Genomic DNA, 24,599 nt, shown 5'->3' with positions numbered 1-24,599 from the left:
CATCAGGTTGTTTATTTGTGTTATTGTGTGATTTTGTTGGATCTGCACCAACTCTCTAAAACTGCAAAGTTTGACAATAACCCAAACAAACTAACTGATTTTTATTTTAACTGTTCACTCATGTGCAATTGTATATAAGCATATCTAAAGGTATGTGAATATTTGTTTTGTGAATTATTTTTGTAATCAATAAATAAAATACAATAAAATACATTAAATTAAATTATTATTATTATTTTTTTAAACTAACAAATTGAGGCAGCAGTCGACCAGCAAGTCCCGTGTCCTGCCGGTTAAATACTAAATAATAAAAGTGGGTGGGTTTGAAGAGAGCATTAGTGCAGCTATTCTCAACCTTGGGGTTGAGATGATTTCTGGGGGTCGCCAAATCATTTTACAAGTCAGCTCTTTCTCCACTGTGTTAAAGTGTTCATGTGTTAACATGTCTTTTTTTGGTAATTTTGTGGGGGGTTTTAGGTCATTTTGTGTCTTTTTTGGTCATTTTGTGTGTTTTTTTGGTCATTTTGTGATTTTTTTTGGTCATTTTGTGTCTTTTTTGGTCATTTTGTGTCTTTTTTTGATAATTTTGTGGTCAATTTGTCTCTTTTATGTCATTTTTTTCCTTTTTTGGGCCATTTTGTGTCTTTTTCAGTTATTTTGTGTCTTTTTTGGTCAATTTCTGTTTTTTGTGGTCATTTTTTGTCATTTTGTGGTCAATTTGATTATTTTTTGGATAATTTTGTGTCTTTCCTGACAAATCCCAAAGTAGCAAGTTATTACTTTCCAAGGAGTCTCTGGCTTGAAGCTGACTGTTACACACTCAGGAGGTCAGAATGGACCTTTAAACTTATAGCAAAGGATTTAGATTAAAAGTAACAATACAATATATTGTCGCCAACAACATGCATGTTAAATTGGGGGTCACGACTCAAAAAGGTTGAGAACTACTGCATTAGTGGATATTAACAGAGTCAGTTCCCTGTAGGAAAGAGTTGTCTGGCGGCAAGGTGAAGCAGTGAAAATTTTCTGAATACAACATACACTTAAATTAAATATAGATTTTTATTTATTTTGGGTGGCTAAGGTATGTTTTGCTGCTGCCCATATATATATAGCCGTAAATTAGCTTAGCTTTCATGCCTCTGTGCTGACTGCCATCTACAGTTGGTAAAACACTGACTTTGGTTAACTACCTCATGCAACTTAACTTTAAAAAAAATGAACTATCCCTTTAAGACGGTAAACAGCAGCTTGACAGTAATGTGAACGGATAAAGAAGAGGAAGAGCTGCTCATTAGCTCCGGCCCCCACGCAGCTCTGACTCAACTGTAATTAAGAGGTTTGTTGTAATTAATCTAGATAATCCTGACAGCCTTGAATAAATGCAGCATGTGATGTATGGACCACATGCAGATTAAAGATGGATGATAGCCATCAGGTCAAAGGCCTCATCATTGGAGCCCCCCCTCCCGGTACTTGAACTTTCACCTTTGGACAGAGAGAATAATGAGATGCAATGAGATGCACCACTGTTCCTACACAACAAGAAGGATGGGAAAGGGCTGGAAAAGAAACTTTAGTCACTTCTGTTACTGATTTGAATCCAGTGCCTATAGAGGACAGTCAGCCCCCCGTGAACATTTTGAGCTTTTAGTTTTTTTATAATATTGAATCAAAGGAGACTTAAACTCACAGTATGACATTTTCTATAGGCAAATGAAAGTAAAGTGGAATTTCTTCCTGATTCTGCCATAACAGCAAAACTGTTCAATATTTGTTCAGTACAATATTTCAAGTATTTGATCTCAAATTGTAGTCCAACAATAACATGCAGAAGTCCATGCAGAAGGGATTTCTTACTCTTTTTTTTAGTACAACAGTGATTCTCTAAGTGGGGTCCAGGGACTATCAGGTTTCATGGTACTCTGCCATGAAAAGGTTTTGAGATTCATTCATTTTAACCCATAAGAACCCATGGTGACACGGGTGTACCAAACACTTAAAATCATTAAATCCCTAAGCATACGTGACTTCTCCAAAATGTGGGTGACTGGAAACAGAAATCTAAAAAAGTAGCTAATTTCAAAAAGCTTATTATTTGTTACTAGGCTAAGTTTAAACCCATTTAACAATTCTATTCCGCTAAAAGGGTGTCCTTAATTGCATTTAACCCTATTAGGGTTTGTTATTTCTTTTTATTTATTATTGATTTATTAGCATTTTGTCACTTAAAAACAAATCTAAAAAATAAGTTGTTGTTAAACAGCACTATTAATGTCAAATTTTTAATGTATGTTGTGTAGATGCAGAGAAAAAGGCAAATTTGTGTTTCTGTAAGCAGAAAAGGTGTCGAGTTTATTTATATTAAAATAAGAAATATCATAAAAATAAATACCCTTTCATATATGTCACATCACAGATCTTTGACATTTAGGGGTAGTATTTTTATTTTTTTTATTTTTTAAACATCATAAATGTGTTCTATGTGGTCCACTTGGTCTGTGGTATATCCCCCATGATTTTCCTTTAAGGATAAATAGGTCTGGGTTCTTATGGGTTAATTATCATGATCTAAAATGTATACATGTCTAATATATTTCTATGTTCTTTCACATAACTAAGAATATAGAAGTGTAAAAAGCTACTTAAAAGTCATCCTACATGATGGGGTCCCTGGTATATTCTCTATCTTGCTGCTTTGCTGAAAAACAACTGAGAACGTCTGAACTAGACTATATGAAGAATTAATGACATCATATATAAAATAGTCCTCAACATGTAAAACAAAGTGATAGTTGTTATCAGTGGAGCATAAAACCCTCTCTCGCTCTTCAGTGGCTGTATCAAGTTATTCATTATACATGCTGATCTGCAGACAAGTTCAAAACTCCATTTAGTATTCACAGATTCTCAAAGTGTCTTAATGTTTCACCAGCTTTCATGCATATATAATACAGAGAGAGGAGCGCAGAGTGGATCCGTATTGATGTGTCTACCGTACGACTAGGTGCTTCACAAATGTGGTTTCATTTTATGAAAATTAGCCCTCTGGTTTAGCATTTACTGTCTCTGAAATTCAGTGGATTACGTCTACTTAAGTGCCATTACTTTTTCAGTTAAAACCTTAACTAATCAATGATTTAATTACCTAATCGCCTTTAATTTGTGTTAATAATCTCTTGAGAGCAGGGTTAATTTTCAAATGGTAAATATTTGATTTAGAAAGAAGCCCTTTAATTTCTGATACTAACCTGTGAAGGGAGATTATGATCAGTAATGATTGGAGTCCCTTTGTGACAGAATTGGAAGTGGTGTTTAATCAGAGGGGCACATTAAAAATCGTCAAAAATTATATTTATGCATTCAAATTTTTAGCTAAAAACCTCATATTTGGAAGAACTACATTGATTGAAACAATGGGACTCACCAACATTAACAGTTATTTTTGTATGACAATGACATTTCTCATTTTTGTGCACAATTACTTTTTTTTATTTTGAAAGTGCAGTACAGTGAGAATGATCTTTATATTTAGCTTTTATTGCACAATTTAACTATGATACAATGTCCACATTCTGGGTTCCTTTTGTGTACAATGAGATATTGTTTGAACAAAAAATAGGTACGAATTTTTCCGTCGTCCATCGTTATAAATTGATCATTTTATTATTAATTTGACACAGGGGCCCCAGCAGGGGCCAAGGGCTTCTTTACAGGGGCAGTGGCCCCTGGAGGCCCCTGTGTAGAACCGCCACTGAACAGGTGCTTGAACTAATAAAACCCTAATGTGCTAAAAGTTCCTGTGTGAATTCTTTCCGTCACTCAGAGATTGTTGATCCAGATGGTTAAAATGATCGGTGCTGCCCACATAATCTGAATCACAAAGTGTTGATACATCATACTCTCCTGTGCAGATGTTACTGCACACTGTTTTATCTGCTGAACGTGATACACCACTGCCCCCTGCTGGACAGAGTCAACTACAGCTGAACCATCCAAGACTGACGTAAAGGCACATGTGTGGTTTGAATATATAACCCCAGCTGTTAACCAACTAAACACACCATTTTCACAATAACTGCAGAGGATGGGATCATCAGAAGACTAGATGAAGTGCATTTTGAATATAAAGATACAGTTGTAATTTATTAATCATGTAAATACATTCAAGTTGTATTGTTAGTGATATAAGTCAGTAATTCAATAGTACTCAAACCCATTTAAGAGTCAAAAAACGAGGTCATCTGTACCCTTTCGCCCCGCCTCACCCCATCTATCTTAAAGCTAGAAATAAGATTAAAAAAAGAAAGAATTTGTGTGTGTATATATATATATATATATATATATATATATATATATATATATATATATACATACACACATACATATATATACATACATACATACATACATACATACACATATATACATACACACATACATATATATATATATATATATATATATACTACCGGTCAAAAGTTTTAGAACACCCCAATTTTTCCAGTTTTTTATTGAAATTCAAGCAGTTCAAGTCAAATGAACAGCTTGAAAGGGTACAAAGGTAAGTGGTGAACTGCCAGAGGTAAATAAAAAATAATGTACATTTCAGAATTATACAAGTAGGCCTTTTTCAGGGAACAAGAAGTGGATTAACAACTTAACTCTATGGAGTCTTGGGCTATTTTGTCCATTTTTGAATTCTTTTCATGTCATTTTGTGTCTTTTTTTAGTCATTTTGTGTCTTTTTGTGTCTTTTTTTTTTGTCATTTTGTGTCTTTTTTTAGTCCTTTAGTCCAACATAAAATGTGATTTTGAATCTTTTTTTTACTTTCAAAACACTATCGTGCTCAATAAAGAATTTTAAATGTTGCAAATGTGCATTAATTTCAGAGTACACTGAGACATTAAACTGCATCATTTTCAATTAAATTCTGGAAAAGTTGGTGTGTTCTAAAACTTTTGACCAGTAGTATTATTATTTATAAGTTTTGTTACCTTTGGGGAGTAACCTGGCTAGCTGTTTCCCTCTGTTTCCACTGTTTGTGCTAAGCTAAGCTGAACGTCTACTTACACACACACACACACACACACACACACACACACAAATAGATTTTTTACAGTGGGTGGCCTCTACACACTCCTGTCTATCATATTGTCTCACTATTTAAACCACATTGTATCTGATTCAAAGCTTTACTCCAGACATCAAACTCTTGCCCTCCTTCACCACACGCTCACCCGTCGACCAATGAAAGCTCAGTATTTCAGAGAGTGATGTCACCGTTTGGACATCAGCTTCAAGCAGAGCAATTTACAGGCCGTGAACTAATGGAAATAAGTGATTGATGCCAGGGGAAGATTGATCAACTCCCTGCTCCTCTCATTCTGCCCCAGAGGGAAAAGTTATGAGGACATATTTAAAGCTTAATTATGTGTAGGAGTCTCGCGGAGTGAAGGGAAAATAACATTTCCTCATGTGTGAGGCGGCTGACAGGCACAGAGAGCTCTGACTTGTTGGTCTTGTCAGTGTTTACCCTCCCAAATAAACAAGCCTGCCTCGAGAGAGATGTCAGGAGACGATGGGAGAGACTCAGCTCAGTAAACTGGGAAACGAATACATGTTATTATTGTTTTTAACCATCTTCAGTGACGGGAAGACGGGGATGACTAACATCAACCAGCTCACAGTGTTGAAGTGCAGCTGGAGAGCCTCACAGCGTTTGGTGAAACCATTAGACGGAGGTAAACAGTGTAAATCCAGTGGAAAATGAATATTTTCCAGCCTTTTTCATTACCATATTTACTTTGGTAGTGCTTCGCCTTTGGGAATGAAAACCAGAGAGATACTTAAACTTTTGTTGAGTATTTCCCATCAATCTGACTTTAACCTTCTACTCAGTTACATTTCAGAGCACTTTATTTTTATTATGATTATAGCTACTTCAAGGTCAGGATTTTACATTTAAAAATCACATGATTTTATAAAATATGAGGCATTGTTAAAGATTAAATCACTGATTCACAGTCTTTTTGACTTGTGACCTCGAACAAAAAAGCAGTGTGTGTTGCGGCCCCTCATACTTCAGATGTCTACGAGGTGTTAGCAGCTCCAACAGAGAGAGATTTCCCCTCCAAACTTCTCACATGGTTCCATTTAAAGAACAATTTGAGACTCAATGAGGTAAAACTATCAAAAGCAAGGAGGAAAAGCGGAAAACTACATATATATGTATTGCTTTTTCTTCTTTCCTCACCTATTAAACAACTCACAAGCCTTCAGATGTTATTGGTATGTTCAATCTGAAACATTTTGCACAACGTAGAACAAAATGTTTCCTCAAAACTGTGTGAAATGGTGCACCACAGAGGAAAGTTTTAAGTTTTTTCTATTGTTGGGTGGATCAGCAGAGATCAGTAAGGATACAGACCTAATATTACTTTACAACAAATGTCATGTATATATTTATTTGCTGGCTTAATAAAATGATCTTGGGTTTATCAAACATAAGGTTTAGCTTGACACGCTACCAATCCCAGCTGTGGACATAGTGGTGTATTTTTTGGTTATCGTGTTTTTGTCAATAGAATTAATATTCTATGCAGGTTGTAAACATGTGGGTAGAAGTGTGGGTCTAAGGTGTGTGTGTGTCTGAATGTAGTAAACCTTCTATATTCAATGGACACATTTCCAGGATAATGAATATGGAGGCTCATGAAGGACCAGGAGGACTGTCTTTTACCACACAAACGGATTTTTGCAGTCTCTTTTGATCACCTGTATGCATAAATGGGTGAAAAGGAAAAAATGGAAAAGGTTTATGAAAAACATTGATTTTGTATTTTTGTGCTGATGTCTGTTTGTAAATGCCTTTTCCCAAAAAAAAAAAATATATACAAAAAAAATTATTCATATTCTATGTAATATATTGTCTATTATCTGGACCTTGCTGTTAATACTTGGTGTTAACTAAGTGTTTGCATGTACATGATGGCCGCCTCATGTGACCTGCATCTCTTTGTAGCATTGTTTTGCACTTCACCTGAAATTAAACACACATGAACAACAGGGAGAGGGTAGGAGGGGTACTCACCATGCGGCCCACATATCGTCAATGATGGCACCACTGTCACTTTTTAAAACAAACAATACAGCAAAGACAGTTTAGAAGCTTTTGTCTAATATCTTTGAATATAGTGACCTCTTGGAGTGTTGCCATGTTTCTTATTTACAGTACAGGCCAAAAGTTTGGACACACCTTCTCATTCAATGCGTTTCCTTTATTTTCATAAATATTTACATTGTAGATTCATCAAAACTATTAATGAACACATGTTGAATTATGTACTTAACAAAAAAGTGTGAAATAACTGAAAACATGTCTTATATTCTAGTTTCTTCAAAGTAGCCACCCTTTGCTCTGATTACTACTTTGCACACTCTTGGCATTCTCTTGATGAGCTTCAACAGGTAGTCACCTGAAATGGTTTTCCAACAGTCTTGAAGGAGTTCCCAGAGATGGTTAGCACTTGTTGGCCCTTTTGCCTTCACTCTGCGGTCCAGCTCACCCCAAACCATCTCGACTGGGTTCAGGTCCGGTGACTGTGGAGGCCAGGTCATCTGGCGCAGAACTACTTTCTTAAAGTAATGATGGCCACTCGTTTCTCTTTACTTAGCTGATTGGTTCTTGCCATAATATGAATTCTAACAGCTGTGTATCAACCTGACTTCTGCACAAGACAACTGATGGCCCCAACCCCATTAATAAGGGAAAAAATTCCACTAATTAACCCTGACAAGGCACACCTGTGAAGTGAAAACCATTTCAGGTGAATCAAGCTCCTCATGAAGCTCATTGAGAGAACACCAAGGGCTTGCAGCGCTATCAAAAAAGCAAAGGGTGGCTACTTTGAGGAATCTAAAATACAAGACATGTTTTCAGTTATTTCACACTTTTTTGTTAAGTAGATAATTCCATATGTGTTCATTCATAGTTTTGATGCCTTCAGTGAGAATCTACAATGTAAATAGTCATGAAAATAAAGAAAACGCATTGAATGAGAAGGTGTGTCCAAACTTTTGGCCTGTACTGTACATCCTGCAAATCCCTTCCCCTTCAGGCTGTGTGCCCTCTAGTGAAAACCTCCAGTAACACACGTTCCACACAGGTCAGTATGTGAACAATGTCGTGCACAACACAGCTGGTTGTATACGTGACTACAGCATGTATAACTCCAGCCTAACACAACAGGATGTTCATGTTTTGTTGGTGTTTTTGCACAGTATGCAACTGCAGAAACTTTGTACTTGTGTCTATTTCAGGAACATTCTTAACGTCTGCACTTTCAGAACTTGAGTAAGATGTTGCTTCTGTGTTGATAGACTGACCATGCAAGGACACATTCTTGTTACAACTTCAGGAACCTTCAATGTACGAGAATAGCTGGCACTGGGCCATGACCTTATAAAAGCTTTCTGTTGTGTGTTCCTTCATTCATTCTGCTGCATGTGAGAACTGAATCCGACGTAATCGTTCATCAAACCACATCAAAAACGCATCACATCGGCTATTAATTAGAAAAAAACAGCTCCACTTCAACCATCCACAGCCACTTACACATTGATATGCCAATATTAACATTACAAAAACACTAGATATAATCATATGTCGCTTTTTGGGGTGTTTTTGAAGTGTGGTTGTATTCGGTGAATCTGAACTAACCCTTTAAAAACATCAAAATCACACATTAACACAAACAAATTAACTAATCAAGGCAGCGATAGACCAGCAGCAAGAGTTCTGTGAGTTAAAATGACTCTTTTTGTAAAAGGAGTGTGGTGGCTTCAAAGAGAATGTAGAGAACGGCTTCAGCTGCCCGTCAGAATTGTCTGTCTGACAGTAAGTTAAAGTAGAGATAATATTCTAAATATAAGTACACTGATTTTAGGTGAATAAATTATGTTTTGCTGCTGCCCCCGTCCACAGCAGCACATTGCTTAGTTTAGTTTGCTGGTACCTCTGTCTGCTTCTCTAAATTGACGCTGATCAACTTTTTTTCCACCAGGATTGAATATAATTGAACATTTTTCCTTTTTTATCCTTTTTATAATTAGACTGTTATGCTTTTAACCTGTAGCACGTTGAGATTCCCTGTAATGTTAAGTGCATTACAAATATAATGTATTATTATTATTATTATTATTATTATTATTATTATTAACATCTACTGTAGGTAACACACCTCATACAAACCCACTTCCAAATATCAGAAATATCCCTTTAAGTGTATTTTGCCTATAATGTTTCTGTATCTAAACTTAAGTAGGAGTTTTATTGGCACGCTTACCAAAATAAAAGCTCTGACTATGACTTCCACCACTGTAATCAAGTCAATGATTATATAATAAAACAGATGTGGGCCTGACATCATGTTTGGAGATTGACGATAAGTGAGTTTGACACTTTTTAGCCTCAGTTATCTGTTATTTGTCAGTGTTCAGTGTGAAAGAGGATTTATGGCCAAAAATATGTCAATCATGTTTGTTTTAAAAACTACGATGGTTTATTCATTTTTCATGTTTGCTGTGCAGGTATTAATGGGAAACAAAAGTGCAATAAAAGCATGAAAGCTGTTCGAATTTGTGGCCTGGAGTTGGCTGGAGGCCGTTGTCACAACATCTGTTACAAGAATTAAGTGTTGCAGCAGTTTAAAGGCTGCAACTGAAGAACAGACACCAAATAAACAGTGTATGTGCTTCACACTTCCCCAGGACAGTATGTGCCTTTCAAGTAACATTGTCTGGAGTGTTTTATACTCATTACACAAATACAGATGTACCAAGTTGCAGCCTATTCACTTGTCTTCATCCAGAACTTCTAAATTAGAAAACTGAAAACAGGTTGCGGTTTATTTCCCAAAGTGGGATATGACTTTTGTTCATAAGCACGTGTCATGCAAACACTGCAGAGTTTTTCCAGTCTGAGTACACCAGGAAGCCGGTGAAGGTGCTGTCTGTCTTGGAGCTGGAGTAAAATCCATTGTACTCTGACAGAGCCATCTGGACCCACACCTGGTCACCAGGGATTAGGTGGAGCAGTGTACCGCCTGACAGAGATGCCGGTTTGGGCCAGTTGCCGTAAAACTGAAAATAAGATGCCACCGCGTGTGCGTTTTTCATCAGGTCAAACTGGAGGCTGGCGCGGTAAACTGTGGCGTGGACAGCAAAGTAATAAACTCCTGGTACTTTACAGGTGAAGCGCCCCGTCTCTGAGTTGTAGTCGCCCTGTTCGTTGATCACGACTTTGTCGAAGCGGACGACATCGCCCGCAGTGAGTGGTAGAGTGAGGCCGTCGGAGAGTTTGACGCTGAAGGCTGATTTGGGGGCCACTGCACACTCTCCTGGCTGCCCCCTCTCCCCCTTTAGTCCTGAATCACCTCTGTCCCCGGTCAGGCCTCGCACTCCTGTCTCACCTGGAGGAGCACAGACACGAGCACCGTGAAACCCAATGTTGCTTGTTTGTTATTATAACTATTTTTTCCTTTTCAGTACAACTAAGATTTGTGCAAAAGTCATTTTACCTTGAAATATTGAGTTAAATAGCAAGTTTCATTTGAGTTAACTCCATTATCTTTGTTGTCTTGACATAAAATGATTTCGCAGCATGGACACTCAAATATTTAAGTTGAAACAACAAGTTGGGTTTTACAGTGCACTGACATTTATCAGACTTTCACACATGAATGACACAGTCCTCCCCCTAAAAATGACCCTTTGTTGTTTGTACAGCAGCTTGAAACTGTCCATAACTATGTTTGTAGTCATTATGAAAGACACCATATGAAGTGTAAAGAATGACAAAGTCCACATATGGTGGGTGCGTCAAACAACACAGGACTTTGAACTAGGAGACTGCTGTATGTGTCCTGTCCTGTGTGTCCTTATATAGCTTTCCTCTTTCTTTTTTGTTTTTCTTTTGTAATGCTTATCTAGGTGTTTTTTTCCTCTAACCTTAATCAAGTATCTCTGTTGTCTAACCTTAACCAAACGCCACCATTTCATAGCGTTAACAATGTGTTAAAAACAATGACTGATGCCCCTATGGGTCGTATTTAAGGATATGAACCATGTAGCAACCTATGGCAACCTATGTAGCTTAAACTTGCATTCTTCATAATGGCCAAAGGGGGGCGACTCCACTGGTTACAAAAAGAAGTCCGTTTGTGTGGAAGTCAATCGGAAAATCACCTTACTTCTCACTTGATATTTTTACTTTAAAACATTTTCCAAGTGATTTTATTGTCTCAAATGTTAGTTTCAAGTCTTCTTCAACACAGCATGATGTGCAGTTAATTATGGCCCATTTTACAGTAAAATAGACGATAAAGCAGGATATGATTTAAGGGAGGGCTACCTTAGATTGACAGGTCACTACCACAGTGCACTCTGTGTTTTCTTCTTTTACCCTTTCACAATGCTTTTTCAGCTCATCAAACATCATTGTAATCTAAGGCAGTGATTCCCAACCTTTTTCTTGAGGGACCCACAATTTTACCCCAACTTTGGCGACCTTTTGGGGGCTAGCTCGCTATGTTTTCGTTGCACAGTGATGTGACACATATCTTCGTAATCAGCGTAGTTTCTGCTTTCACAGGACACCAAGTTTGTGTGGTTTGTGCGGTTTTAAGAGGTTAAATTTACACTTATATCAGGGATGGGCAACTGGAGGCCCAGGGGCCACATACCCTCACTTATTTTACCAATAAATGTTGGATATTAAAGTAAGTGGTTATTTTTTATTTGCTCCAAACCTTTTGTATTCCTATTTATACTGTTAAACATGCATTTGAGCATGAAATAGGTCAAGTTACTGCACTGCAAACATATTTAAAATTGCAGTTTCATCATATCTGGTTAAGTGCACGCTCCTATATGTGGCCCTGTGGTAGTGTCCATGAAAAATTGTGGGCCCCTCCAGCATTTAAGTTGCCCATCCCTGACTTATGTGCTAAATTACTTACTTTTGAAAAATGCAGATATTCAAACTTGCATGAAGCCTTGCCAAGTGTTGTGAGTTTGTAGATTGGCTTTTTTTTTTTTCAAATTTATAGGTATGGATGTATATATTTAACCCATTAGATTTCTTACACAGCTTAAAATCAAGAGGGCTTCGCGACCCCTCGTGGATCTTTGGCGACCCCCTGGGGGGGTCGGGCCCCCCCGGTTGGGAATCACTGATCTAAGGAGTCAGCTAATCATTTTGATTAACGATTGTTACTGTAACTAATCCCACAATTTTTTCAATGGTATGAACAAATTACATATGTGGCCGTATGGGTTGTTGGACTTAAACTAAATAGAGCACCTGGGTCTCCCCTGTCCCCCTGCTGTCCCTTCTCCCCAGGAGCAGCATCTCTCCCGTCCCTCCCGTCTCTCCCTGGCTGACCAGGACCGCCATGAGCTCCAGGAGAACCCGGGATGCCAGGGTGACCAGTACACAGACTGGGAGGAATCTTGTTGTCTTCTAACTGGTTGGAAAGATGGACTTGGAGGAGAAGAAGGGAGTTCAACAAGGGCAACAGCCGGAGTGAGGTCATTGCAGTGTCACGGCTGAGGGACAAAAGAGAAATAGAGTTTAGACTTGCAAAGATAAAGGAAACATTATGGCTTACAAACAAGTCTGCGGAGGAGGAACAGCACAGTTTGAACTGTACTGTAAACAGTGGGATAATAGGGATCTGGTCAAACAAAAGTTGCACCACAAAGGCCCCTATAAACATCACTTAAAACCCTAAAACCAGCAGATTATAGAAGCTGGGAGAGCACAAAGAAATGTTGAAATTGCTGCAAATGTCAACACACTGAAATTAGTGTTTTACATCATAATTTACAGTAATATTTTGTTTACCTTTTCTTCTCAAACACACCACAGCATGATTAGAAAAGTTCAGTTTAGTTGCAGTTAAAGGGAATCTATCTCGTGAATTCAAACTCATAATATGTATTTTTCTGCCACGAAGGGTCAATCAAAACAATACATTGTCATCATTGCAGTCAGCTTCTCCTGGTTAGGATTTAGTGTTTATTGTTTAAGAACTTTTTGCTGGAAGCTGAATTATCCGCGGAGCTCTCCTCTTCCCAAAATAAATGGACCAGATGATTAAAACCAATAAAAACACTGAATAGAGCAGTTTAAAGATAAAAATCTATGTTTTCTTGATGCTGTTCCTGAAAGGGCTTTGAGCTGAGCTGCTACCAATGTTTGCTCAGCTTTTTCTTTGATAACTTAAGATCCAGATGTGGTTGGTTGAAAAAAAACAACAAAGAGAGTTTCATAAAAAGCTGGCATAAAAGTTGATTGAAAAAAAAAAAGTCAATTTATGACTTCTGGCAGACAACCACAATACTGATGCAAGTGTGATAAGATGCCATTGGCGGGTGACCAAATGAAACAGTTACTTTGATTAAAATAAAAGATGTATCTGGTTTTTAAAATTGTTTGAAACCCTTACAAAACCTAACAAAGTAAACAGGGATAGGACTAGGTTTTTTTAAAGACATCTTAATGCAGAAAACTTACATAATATACCTTTAATAACTGGTTCTGTGTGAGTGGCTTTTAGGCAGACCTGTTACCTGAAAAAAACTAAATTATCAAACCACTAACATTATATTTTTTCTACAAATTCCTCACTTGGTTTAAGAGCAAAGTCAAACTATAATAACTGTATTACATTACTTAGTTGGCATTACTCATTGGATGTCAGTTCTGCCAAAACTGAGAGGAAATAACCAGTAATTCAGAACAGATGACTCACAAAAGTGTCCTTCTCCACTCAGGTAGATGTCATAATGATAATAATAGATTTTAAAATACAAAAACATAGATCTAAGGAGATGTTTTTACTGAGATTTGTCTGTAACAACACCAGGTGGAACTTTTGTTTATTACCACAGGTGCAGCTTTTGGATCCAGCTGGTGAATAATGTGTTGAGAGTCATGATACTAAGAAGAGCGTGCTCTGTTTCAGGGAAGGCACGTGGCGGGAAGTGATGAAGGAAAAAGAAAAAAATGACCAGAAATGAAAGAAGATTCTCCAACAGCCAACAGCAAACAGTATATATTGTTATAAAATGGACATGCTCAAGAAAAGTACCTTGAATTTGAACTTAAGATCTAAATAATTTGGAGAATTTGAACTTTTATTTTGCTGCTAAACTATCATGTTTTAATGAACTCTGCTACTTAACTGTATGTCTGAAAGTTTTGATTTTAGGCAGTTGTGGAAAAAGTATTCTGATCCCTTACTTAAGTAAAAGTACTGATACCACACTATGAAATTACTCCAGTACAAGTAAAAGTCCTGCAAAATGTTTTGAAAGTATCAAAAGTAAAAGTATTCATTGTGCAGAATGATTGCAGTCCTTATTCCAAATGTATATAATTAGATTATTTGGACTGATGCGTTCATCTAAACAGCATTTTAATTTAGTAAAAATAGGGCTCCTTTTAACTACTTAATATACTGTTATGAGGTTTAATGAAAAAAATGTCTAATTGATTGTGTTAATCATTTTTAAATCTCATCCTGTAAAGTAACAGTTACATAAAATGGAAATACTCATCTAAAGTAAAAGTACCTCAAAATTATACTTAAGTACAGTACTTGAGTAAATGTATTTAGTTACTTTTGACTACTGATTTTAGGGATATGCAAATATGTATTACTGTCTTTAAATGCACTGATTGGAGCTGAGGAGAAACTGTATTTAGTTTCTTCTGTGTATTAAAATACTCAGTGAACTGACAATAAAGTGAATCTTGAATCTTAAATGTACTTAGTAACATTGCATCAAAAGGAAATCCATGTATGTATTTCTAACACATGTATCTGTGAGAACCTGGTCTCACAGGAATCCGTGAAATAGCCACGGATTCGCTTAACTCAAAATCCGTGGAATAGCCACAGAATCACTCAAATTTCCGTGAAACTGACACGGATTTCACTACAATGCAAGTTAATGACAGTCATATTCCATGGATATTTTTTCCTATTGGTTTGTTCCAAGTCACATGACTTTCAAGGTCCTGGTGGTCAGAACAAAAAACATGGTGGACAGTTCTCTCATTTTTAGTGAAAAAATCAATATTTTGACTTAGTTTCTGCATAAAAATGGATTTTGATCACATTTCTAGCAAGAAATATATGTTTTATTTTCTAAATATTCACTCAGTGAATGTACATAATCACTTTGTATGTTGGAATAGCCACGGGATATGACTGTCATTAATTGCATTGTAGCGAAATCCGTGTCAGTTTCACGGAAATTTGAGTGATTACGTGGTTATTTCACGGATTCCTGTGAGACCATGTTGATCTGTGAGCGACAAGCAGACTTAGCCATAACAAAATGTCTGGTTTTCATATTTAGGACAATTAGACTAATACAAATTCCTGATCTAATGACGAATCATATCCTCCAAACAAATCATGGCACTCTTGGTTTCTAAACAGATGTTTCTAATGACAGTCTAACGAGATGCTGAATACCAGACAGACTTCTCAGAAACTACTCACGCTCACACCTAAAAGGTCATCCTTTCTGTCTGCTCCTGCTTCCTGTTTGTGTGTGAATCTTCAATCCTCAACTGACCCTGAGAGAGCTAACTAACCTGTATGTAATCAGTATGTTTGTATTGCAGCGCCCCTGCTTGCAGTATTTTCCTGCAGGGTCAGCTCGTCTCCACTGTCGCCCCGTTTGGCCGTCTGTCAGGCGTCCCAGGACCATAAAGTGAACTGATGAGCTGAGCAGCAGGACTCACGGCGGCACAGCTCTGTTGTGGACTCCGTGTTTTATGGTTAAAAGTCGCTTGTTTGCGGTGTGTGACAATCATGAGAACAGTTTAGAGGTTTTTTGTCATCTATTGGGAGGTCTCCTAATTGGGATTGAGAGCTTACATGCACAACAGCTGCAAAATAAAAGAGGAGTAGGTTGAGGAGGAGGAGGAGGGGGCTGAAAGACAGAAAGACAGAAAGAAACAGTTAGAGAGAAAAAAGGAGGAGGGAGAGAGAAATGCATGTCAGCGTTCCTGGCAGAAGAGGAGAGCAGACAAGAGGACAAATAGTGGAGAGTCTGAACAGCTGTCTGCCACAACTCCTCAGAAGATTAGAAACATGAATGTATTCAAGAGACAAATCCTTTGTTTGAGGACCCCTAATGTGTGTTTACTGTACGACTATACACCTCTGACCCAGTTTATACTGTCAGACCAGCCTATTGTCTTTGCTTTTTGTATACACATTCTTAACCCTTTATCAGACAAACAACTATATTTGGTAACTTCAGGTAATATTTCGAGGAAAAAAGTTGCAAATTTACTAGATTAAAGTGGCAAATCTTCACGAAAAAAGTCGCAGATTTCTGAGAAAAAAGTGGGAAAAAAACTACTTTTTTCTCGCAGATTCACCACTTTAAATTTCATAAATCTGCAAAAATTTTTCTCGTAGATTTGCCACTTTAATCTAGTAAACTTTTTTCTCAAAATATTATTTTCGTATGTTTTTCGTATGTAATATCCTCCAATATTCTCTAGGGTTGAAATTTGGAATTTGCAAGTATTTCAATGAGTGCCCTATTAAGGGTTAATTGTTTAATTGTGAATTTATATATAATTGTTTCTGATTTGTTTGATTTTCTTCTCTTTTTCTTTTGACATTGTGCCACCTGGAGGACTGAGATGAACTTTAACAAGCATTCGAAGATCTGATTTGTCTGCAAGACATACATTTTTTTTGTCATATTGAGACCAGCTGAAGTGCACTGATTTCATCCACGTTTACTGTAAGTTCATACCAGGCTGTTCAAGGCAGAGCTGCACTTTATTTTAACCCTGTGGTGCTGAATCATTTCTCTTAGCTGGTGATGGAAAGTACATTTACTCAAATACAATGTTGAGGTACCTGTGTTTTCTCCATTTATATTGTTAATTAACCATTTCAGAGAAAACTATTGTACTTTTTACTCCACCACATTAATCTGACATCTTTAGTTACTGCTTAATTCACAATTCAAGATTTTTTTACATAGATTATGAGAAGGGCTCATAAAACAGTTTGCTTACTTTTGAAACAAATATCCAACAATAAACAGTAAAAAAATATTAAATCAATTAAAAAATCTAGTTAAAATCAGCTCGAATCTGATCAGCTACAACATTAAAAGTGCTGCCTAAACTTGAATGCATCACTAAATAAAATAATAATTATAATGTTTGTAAACACTTTTTAAAATCCAACTTTCAAAGTGCTTTCACAAGCAGCAACATATAAAACAGACAAATCATTCAGTCAAATGATTAGGTTTAAAAGAAAACAGATTAAAACAGCTTAGTGTTTAACAACCAATACAGTCTAGAAAAAAAACATAATTTAAAGGAAATAAAAGACAGTTAAAAGGAGAATAAAACTCACATAAAAATCCGAGATTCAAGTATGTTTTAAGAAGGGACTGAAAACAGATCACTGACTGAGCCGTAATTTATTATTTTAATATTTCATGCTGTCACTGACAGGGGCATCCTGTTGCATAATGATAACCTTTACTTGATACTTTACGTACAGTTTTACTTGCAGGACTTTAACTGTGGTGTTGCTACTGTAACTTCAGTAAAGAATCTTAATACTTCTTCCTCCACTGTCTTAAAGTCTTCTATATAATCCAGCAGACGTTTCTACACACAGTGGTGAACTTTGTGGCGATTTAGTTCTTAGCGGTTGCTCTGAGGGAAATAAACATGCCTGTACTTCTGTTCTCAACACTAAAGCTGTCAGACATTTCTCCACTCTGCACCCTGACATGATTTATACATAGATTTCTCTCATAATACAGGAAAAACATCAAACCCTTACTTACCAGATGATGCAGTGTGAAGTGCTGGGAGCTGCTGCTGCTGCTGCTGCTGCTGCAGATGTTTGAGTGTGCTGAAGAGAAACCAGTGAAAGTCCTTCCTCCCAACCAGAGAGTCTGGCTGGGAAAAAAACTGAGAGGAAATGGTAATGAAATCCAATTAGAAAGTGGGGTGGGTGGGAGAGGAGAGAACAGGGAGGATACGGAGAAAAATATTTGATGTTAATCCAGCTCAAATAGAGGAGAAATGGCAACAAAAAATGGTGACAACATCAATATGAAATGAGGGGGTGTTTGGGAGATTGCATAACAGTGTTTGGGAAACTGTCCAACACATAACCACTGAGAGTTCACAGGGCTGTGGTCAGAAAAAGGCAAATGTCACCACGACAAACTGCAGCTACATGAGCTTGCTTTATTACACAAAGACACCAGCACTTCAAAAAAGGTAGAAAAGAAAGATAAACAGACATATACGGACACAATCATATTTTCTTCTCCCTCCTCTGTGCTGTTCTTTATCTGCCTCCGAGATGAGGCAATTTGCTCCATCCAGATAACATCTTCCTTCTAATATATCAGTCTTCCGCCCCGGCAAGTCTCTCTGACAGTAATCCTGTAATCCTTCAGCAGCAGTGTTAAGTTGATAAAGCAAGAGCTCTTAATATGTTTTTGGCAAGGAAGCCAAACCTGAGGAGGTTAAATTCAGCAGTGACCCCAAACGGAGCAGAACTGCGCCAAAACTGGAGGAGCGTTTAATCTCTGTGGGAGAACAGAAAACAGAAAATGAGGAAGTCTTGGAGCAGGAATGTGTTGAGTGTAATACAGGGGTCAGGAGTTACACTCAACATGGGAACCTTTCTGACTACTGGAGGACCAACGTCTCACAGGTTTTTGACATGTTGCATCTTTAAATTCAGAATGAAATCGATTTATAAAACTGTTTTCTAAGTCTAAAACTATTTTTTTTAGCAGCTGTAGAGATGACAACATCAGTCTGTGCACAATGTTGGCCCAGACTGAAGCAGCTCAACAACTATTTGATAGATTGATATTAAATTTTGTGCAGACGTTGGTGGTTTCCAGAGAATTACCCCTTATGACCAGGGCGGGCTCATAAAAACTGTTTCCCTGCAGTTAATTATGTCTAGAGGGAAACATTTTCTCGTGGACTGTATTTATTTTGATGTATTACAAATATGTTTGTAATCAAAGCCCACAAAGGGAGGAGGGAAGTGTGCATGAATGCCTCAAACAAAAATGAGACTTCTACTTTAGGAAACCTCTGTCCGTCTCCCATGTAAAACAAAATGTTGACTTATTGTATCAAGCGTTCTTATTTTATCCCCAAATTATTATTATTTTTTAACTAAACCTACCCAGGTAGTTTGATGCCTAAACCAACAAACTGAACATTTCACACGTGTTTAACCCTTAATAGGGCGCTCATTGAAATACTTGCAATTTCCAAATTTCAACCCTAAAGAATATTGGAGAATATTACTATTATTATTATATTATAAAATATAGGGACCCGGGGGGAGGGGATAAATCTACGAGGAAAAATGTGTAGATTTATGAGATTTAAAGTGGTGAATCTGCGAGAAAAAAGCTTTTTTTCTCGTAAATCTGTGACTTTTTTCCACACAGATTTGCCACTTTAAATCTATCTACTAAAAATCAAAAAAATTTCTCGAAATATTTTGATTTTTTATTTTGGATATCTGCTTAAGTTACCTGGCCCCAATCCTCTTCCATAGATCAACAGTTATATTTGAATGGAAATGCTATTGTTGTTATTGACTTAGAATATAATATCATCAGCATACAACTTTAGTTAGACGGCCACCTATTTGTGTTCCTGAGACACAAATCTGTCATAGTGAGGAAGGCTAAAGCTGGGAAATTTACACTGTGTCTGAATTAATGGAATGTCTGTTATATTTAAACTGTAAAATTAAAGTGGATTATTATATATATCTGTCTAATGTTCAGGTTGGTTTATTGGACTTATGTGCAGTTCAAATAGCTTAGAGCAGAACGAGGTGCAGCAGTACACCCTCATGCCTCCGTGGTTGAAAAAGCGCGCAAAAGTGCCCTCTAGAGTGGTGAAAATGAGAAAAAGTGCCTTATTGGCTGCCCTTTACACATGAAAAAACGTATTGATTGCCCTCTAGGGTGCCCCTTTATACTAATTATTTATTTTTGAATCTTTGTGTCTTTTTTTGTGTCATTTTGCATCCTTTTTTGGTCATTTTGTCTTTTTTAGTCATATTGTGTCTTTTTTAGTCATTTTGTGTCTTTTTTTTGTCATTTTGTGTCTTTTTTCAGTCATTTTGTGTCATTTTTGGTCATTTTGTGTCATTTTTTGGTAATTTTTTCTGTCTTTTTTTGGTCATTTTGTCTTTTATAGTAATTTTGTGTCTTTTTTAGTCATTTTGTGTCTTTTTCTAGTCATTTTGTGTCTTTTTCTAGTCATTTTGTGTCTTTTTTTTTGTCATTTTGTGTCTTTTTTAGTCATTTTGTGTCTTTTTCTAGTCATTTTGTGTCTTGCATCCCTGGACCCCCCTAGATGGTTTGGTTCGATAATTTAAATTGTCAGTACCATATCATTAACTACTTTGATCTGGATCTCCTTTTAACTTAATGCTAATATTTCATCATACATGATGCATCATAGCTTTTTGCGTGCTGGTGGGGCTCCATGTTGTGCAGAATGTGCCCTTTTTATTTTTTTCGGCCCTGCCCTTCTAACAGTCTGAGTCCGCCACCACTACTCAATGGGGTTTGTGTTTTACGGATATTTACAGGAGATTTGTGACAAATAAAAATGAAAACTTCAGCTTCAATCCGGGCAATATTTTTGCTGGAGGACTGGATTTTGGCTCACAGGTCAACCATGGTATCATAGTTTAAATACACAGTAAATAATTTTATCCGGATCGTCTCTTATGTGTTATCGACATGTCGGAGCAATTAAAATGACACAGTTGATTGTGTAAATGTGCACACACCCTGCAGTTTAAACATGAAGTATTTAGCAGTGAGATATATGTTCCCACTGGGAACAAAGAGTGAAGCTGCTCTGACTGAACACATGGGGCTGCTTAGTGTTTTAACACTGAAACACTGGTTTTTATGGGAAAGTGGTGCAGGCGGGGTGCTAGCAGCTCTTTGAAAGAAGAACTGACTTTCCTTTGAATTTGAGTCATCAGGCTGTAGTGAGGAGGGGTCAGCAGGCTCCTGTGGAGACAGTGAGCTGTAACACGGCTCAGTTAGGACATGTTTTTCATTAGTAGCACCAGAATCAGCACATTCTGGCACCACAACACTAATTTCCTGTTAGGATCCATAAACTGCTCAGAGGATTTACTGTTAACTCAGACCACCACCAATTAATTTCTGGTGGTTGGTGGTGGTGAAGCTAGCAGGAGTGTGATTGGCTTGGCTGAATAATAATAAGGCAGTTTTAGTTTGGACTCAGAGCAACTTTTCACAGTTAAGACACAAAGACATGTTTCAACCTCACAAAGCTGTGAACACATATGTTGTGCTGCTGGGGAAAATATTCCACAGAGTGTGATGATGCACTTATTTCCCACAACATCTGTTCGTGGATTGAGAACAGTTTTGGCTCAGTATTGAACTTTAAAACAGCTCATTATTGTGCCCACAGACTCTACTGACTGATATGTATCCAAAAATAATAATAACATTTCCATAATACACAACATTCCCATGGAAAAATTCCCTGGAAAGTTTCTGCTCTGCTTCAAGCCCAATGTAGGATAAATATTTAAAAAAAGAAAAATAAATAATTCCATAATATTATCTAACTATAAACTTGTATTGTTTCTTTATGACAATGTGATTTTAAAAAAAATGCATTTATTTAAGAATTATTTCACACGACTATTTATCAAATAATGAGTTAAAATGAAATATTTGCTTTTCACAGTCACACTATAATTATACATATATAAACATATATACGTATATATATATATATGTATATGTGTATATATATATACATATATATATATACGTAAAAAAATACATATATATACACATATACATACATACATATATGTATGGTTGAGGATAACTTTTTATAAATTCAGTAAATGAGGCAAGACACAAAAAAGAGTAAAGGAGACATGTTTATTATTTAAACTATCACTTAAATAAAAAAGTGCATAGAAAATAAACATGATTAGAAACTTTTCTTTTTACACTTATGTACAACTTTGTTTCCTAATTATACATTCAACCAAGTAGTTTGTGGTCTATTTTCACTGTGGTGGTTTTCCTTCATTTTTTATTGATGTGTATTGAAAGAACACTGTTAAAACGGGAGAAAATATGACTGTTGAACTTAATGAATACCGTTATTATTACAGAGAGCAGGAGGAATATTGATAAGACAAAGGTATATTCAAGGCATAAGAAACGAGCCCGTTACGATCCATGATCCCTCTTTTTTTTTTTGCACGTCCTGCCGTCCGCCCCCTCTGTGACACCACATCCCATCCTAGGCTGATAACTTCTATACACAAGAAACAATTAGAAAATTACAAATACATGTTAACGTACTCGTCCGACCTCTCCCAAACCTTGACTTGTAAAAGAACAATTCAGGGTGGATGTTGCACAGAATAAATAAATTAAATGTTTTCAACATCAGCATTATCTCAGCATTATGACTTTCTATAAAAAACAGTACATGATAAGTACAACCAAAGCTTCGGAGGAGAGAGGGGTGGTCCGGGAGACATGAGAGGTTTTCCAAAAAATGAAAAACAAACAAAAACAACACCATTTTGGTGAGATCTTTAAAACTCCTGGTCAGTCTCCACAAACCAAACTCTTAATTTTTACCACATCAAGTAAGCCGTCTAAAAAAGTCCCTGTTAAAACGTACAAAGAAAAAACAGAAAAACATTCACTATAACGACCAGGGGAAGGAAGAAAAAAAAATGGCTGACCTCAAGAAGTTCACAACCACATTAATACAGTTTACATTTCTCATCACATAAAAACCGTTTTCCTTTCCAGAAAGAAAAAAAAGAAAAACTGCAGTGAACCTCGCTGATGGAGAAACACTCACAGGCACAGCAAAATTGGTACTGGATATCAATATACAAAAGAATGATGCACGTTAGTTTCATCTGATAGTACTGTAACACAAAACCATTATAGAGTACATTGAAACATTGCTATTAACCATTATAAATCTGCTGTTTTGCTACTGTAACTAAGTTTGTCTGTCCATTCCATATATTGTATAGATACTAAAGTACAAGAAATTACTATGCATGTTTCCGTATAATATTGTTATGTATTTATACTATAATTACAGATAATGATGGAGAAGGGCCACTGGTGTGGCGTGGTAAAATGAAGCCCGAAGAAACAACAGAGACCATTTCCTTATTGTATATACGCCATTAAACAGTGAAATAAATGACTTATTGTTCACTGAAAGTGGATCTCGAGATGCGAGAGCCGGAGACGGAGCCCTTGGCACCGGTAAACGTGTTATCACCGACGCTAGAGTGAAGTGTTGAGCTGACCCGGTAAGAACTTGTTGTCCTACAGACAGAAACGCCACCACACTTCAGTATTGCTCCCACCCAGTGCTGAAATGAAACTGCAGCCCATATTGAGGTCTACACAACATCCATATCTACCAGGGTTGTTGACACGAGAACTGAAAAACAAAATGTAGCCGACAAAGCATCAACATCATCACAAGTCTGGTGACGTGGAGGACGAATATACATTCATTGTTGACCTTAGCAGCTGAACCCAGCGAGCCCCGTGCAGGTGCAGCTGTACAACCACGAGGCTAGCCTCACTCAGGGTTGTAAGATGAAAAAAAAGCAAAGCCGAGGTTTGCACGCACTGCACCTTCAGGAAGGAGAGGGCTGCCGGTGTGGTCCCTGCCTTCACTTTGTTGCAGAAAAAAAAACAAAAAAAAGAGTCAAGTGCACTTTGCTAGAGCCTCAGACGCCACTTTCAGGAGTCATCAATCAATCGTGACCAAACTGGGGTTTTTATATCTGATGCACTAACTAACTCATCTGTGCTTGTGGTTTCAGCGCTGGAGTTGCATTGTCTGTCTGGAGAAAGTTTTCCTATGTCTGTTCAGTGCCTGTGTCACAGCTAAAGTGCAAACCAATGTGTGGGTCGTATTTCACAACAAGGAGCAGAGTGGGAGTACCTGCTAGCAGGGTTCATGCAGATTTTCAGAGTCAAACTCAAGCACTTTCACAGTTCTTTAACCAAAAACGTCCAGACGATCGAAGCTTTTATCATCACATCTAAATTGTTACAAAAAAACTGTGAAAAATAGCAGATGGAAACGGAAAAAACGTCCCCTAGCTCTGTGTCTGGTGTGAGACAAAGAGCTATGACGATGGTATTGTTTTATATCAAATTTTGAAAGGTTTTTGGTATAAGTATATATAGATTCAAACATAATCCTAACCTTAACCATAACAAGGTAAACTTTCACGACTCTGTACCAACACTGTGCTAGTGGCCTTTAGGTGAAAACAAAGTCAGTATGAACGCGGAGAGAAGGGACAAAAACAGACTTTAGTGGCATATAAACAACAGTCGAATTAAGTTAGAAGGTCCGGGAGATGAAGGCTCGTAAGAGAAGCTGGTTTACATCTAAGGTGAACCA

The 24,599-nt window shown here is 37.1% G+C and overlaps 1 protein-coding gene across 1 annotated transcript; it reads right to left on the bottom strand.

The window, feature by feature from the left end:
* Positions 1-9,541: 9,541 nt before the first annotated feature.
* Positions 9,542-18,043, bottom strand: c1qtnf5 (C1q and TNF related 5). The gene is made up of 3 exons (XM_059330435.1): positions 17,915-18,043; positions 12,366-12,610; positions 9,542-10,473 (listed from the first exon to the last, which is right to left on the bottom strand). The coding sequence occupies exons 2-3, from the start codon at positions 12,595-12,597 to the stop codon at positions 9,953-9,955; spliced, it is 753 nt and encodes a 250-aa protein (XP_059186418.1). The 5' UTR covers positions 12,598-12,610; positions 17,915-18,043; the 3' UTR covers positions 9,542-9,952.
* Positions 18,044-24,599: the final 6,556 nt, after the last annotated feature.

Source organism: Centropristis striata, chromosome 4 (genome assembly GCF_030273125.1).
Source record: "Centropristis striata isolate RG_2023a ecotype Rhode Island chromosome 4, C.striata_1.0, whole genome shotgun sequence".
Classification (NCBI taxonomy): Eukaryota; Metazoa; Chordata; class Actinopteri; order Perciformes; family Serranidae; genus Centropristis; species Centropristis striata.
Note: the sequence above shows the minus strand (reverse complement) of the source record. Positions and strands in the feature narration are given on the sequence as shown.

Excerpts from the sequence above, each read along its gene's own strand:
- c1qtnf5 (XM_059330435.1), bottom strand. The coding sequence starts at position 12,597 with ATGACCTCACTCCGGCTGTTGCCCTTGTTGAACTCCCTTCTTCTCCTC. Across the intron at positions 10,474-12,365 it reads GGGGGACAGGGGAGACCCAG|GTGAGACAGGAGTGCGAGGC; the intron begins GTGCTCTATTTA and ends GTGCTCCTCCAG.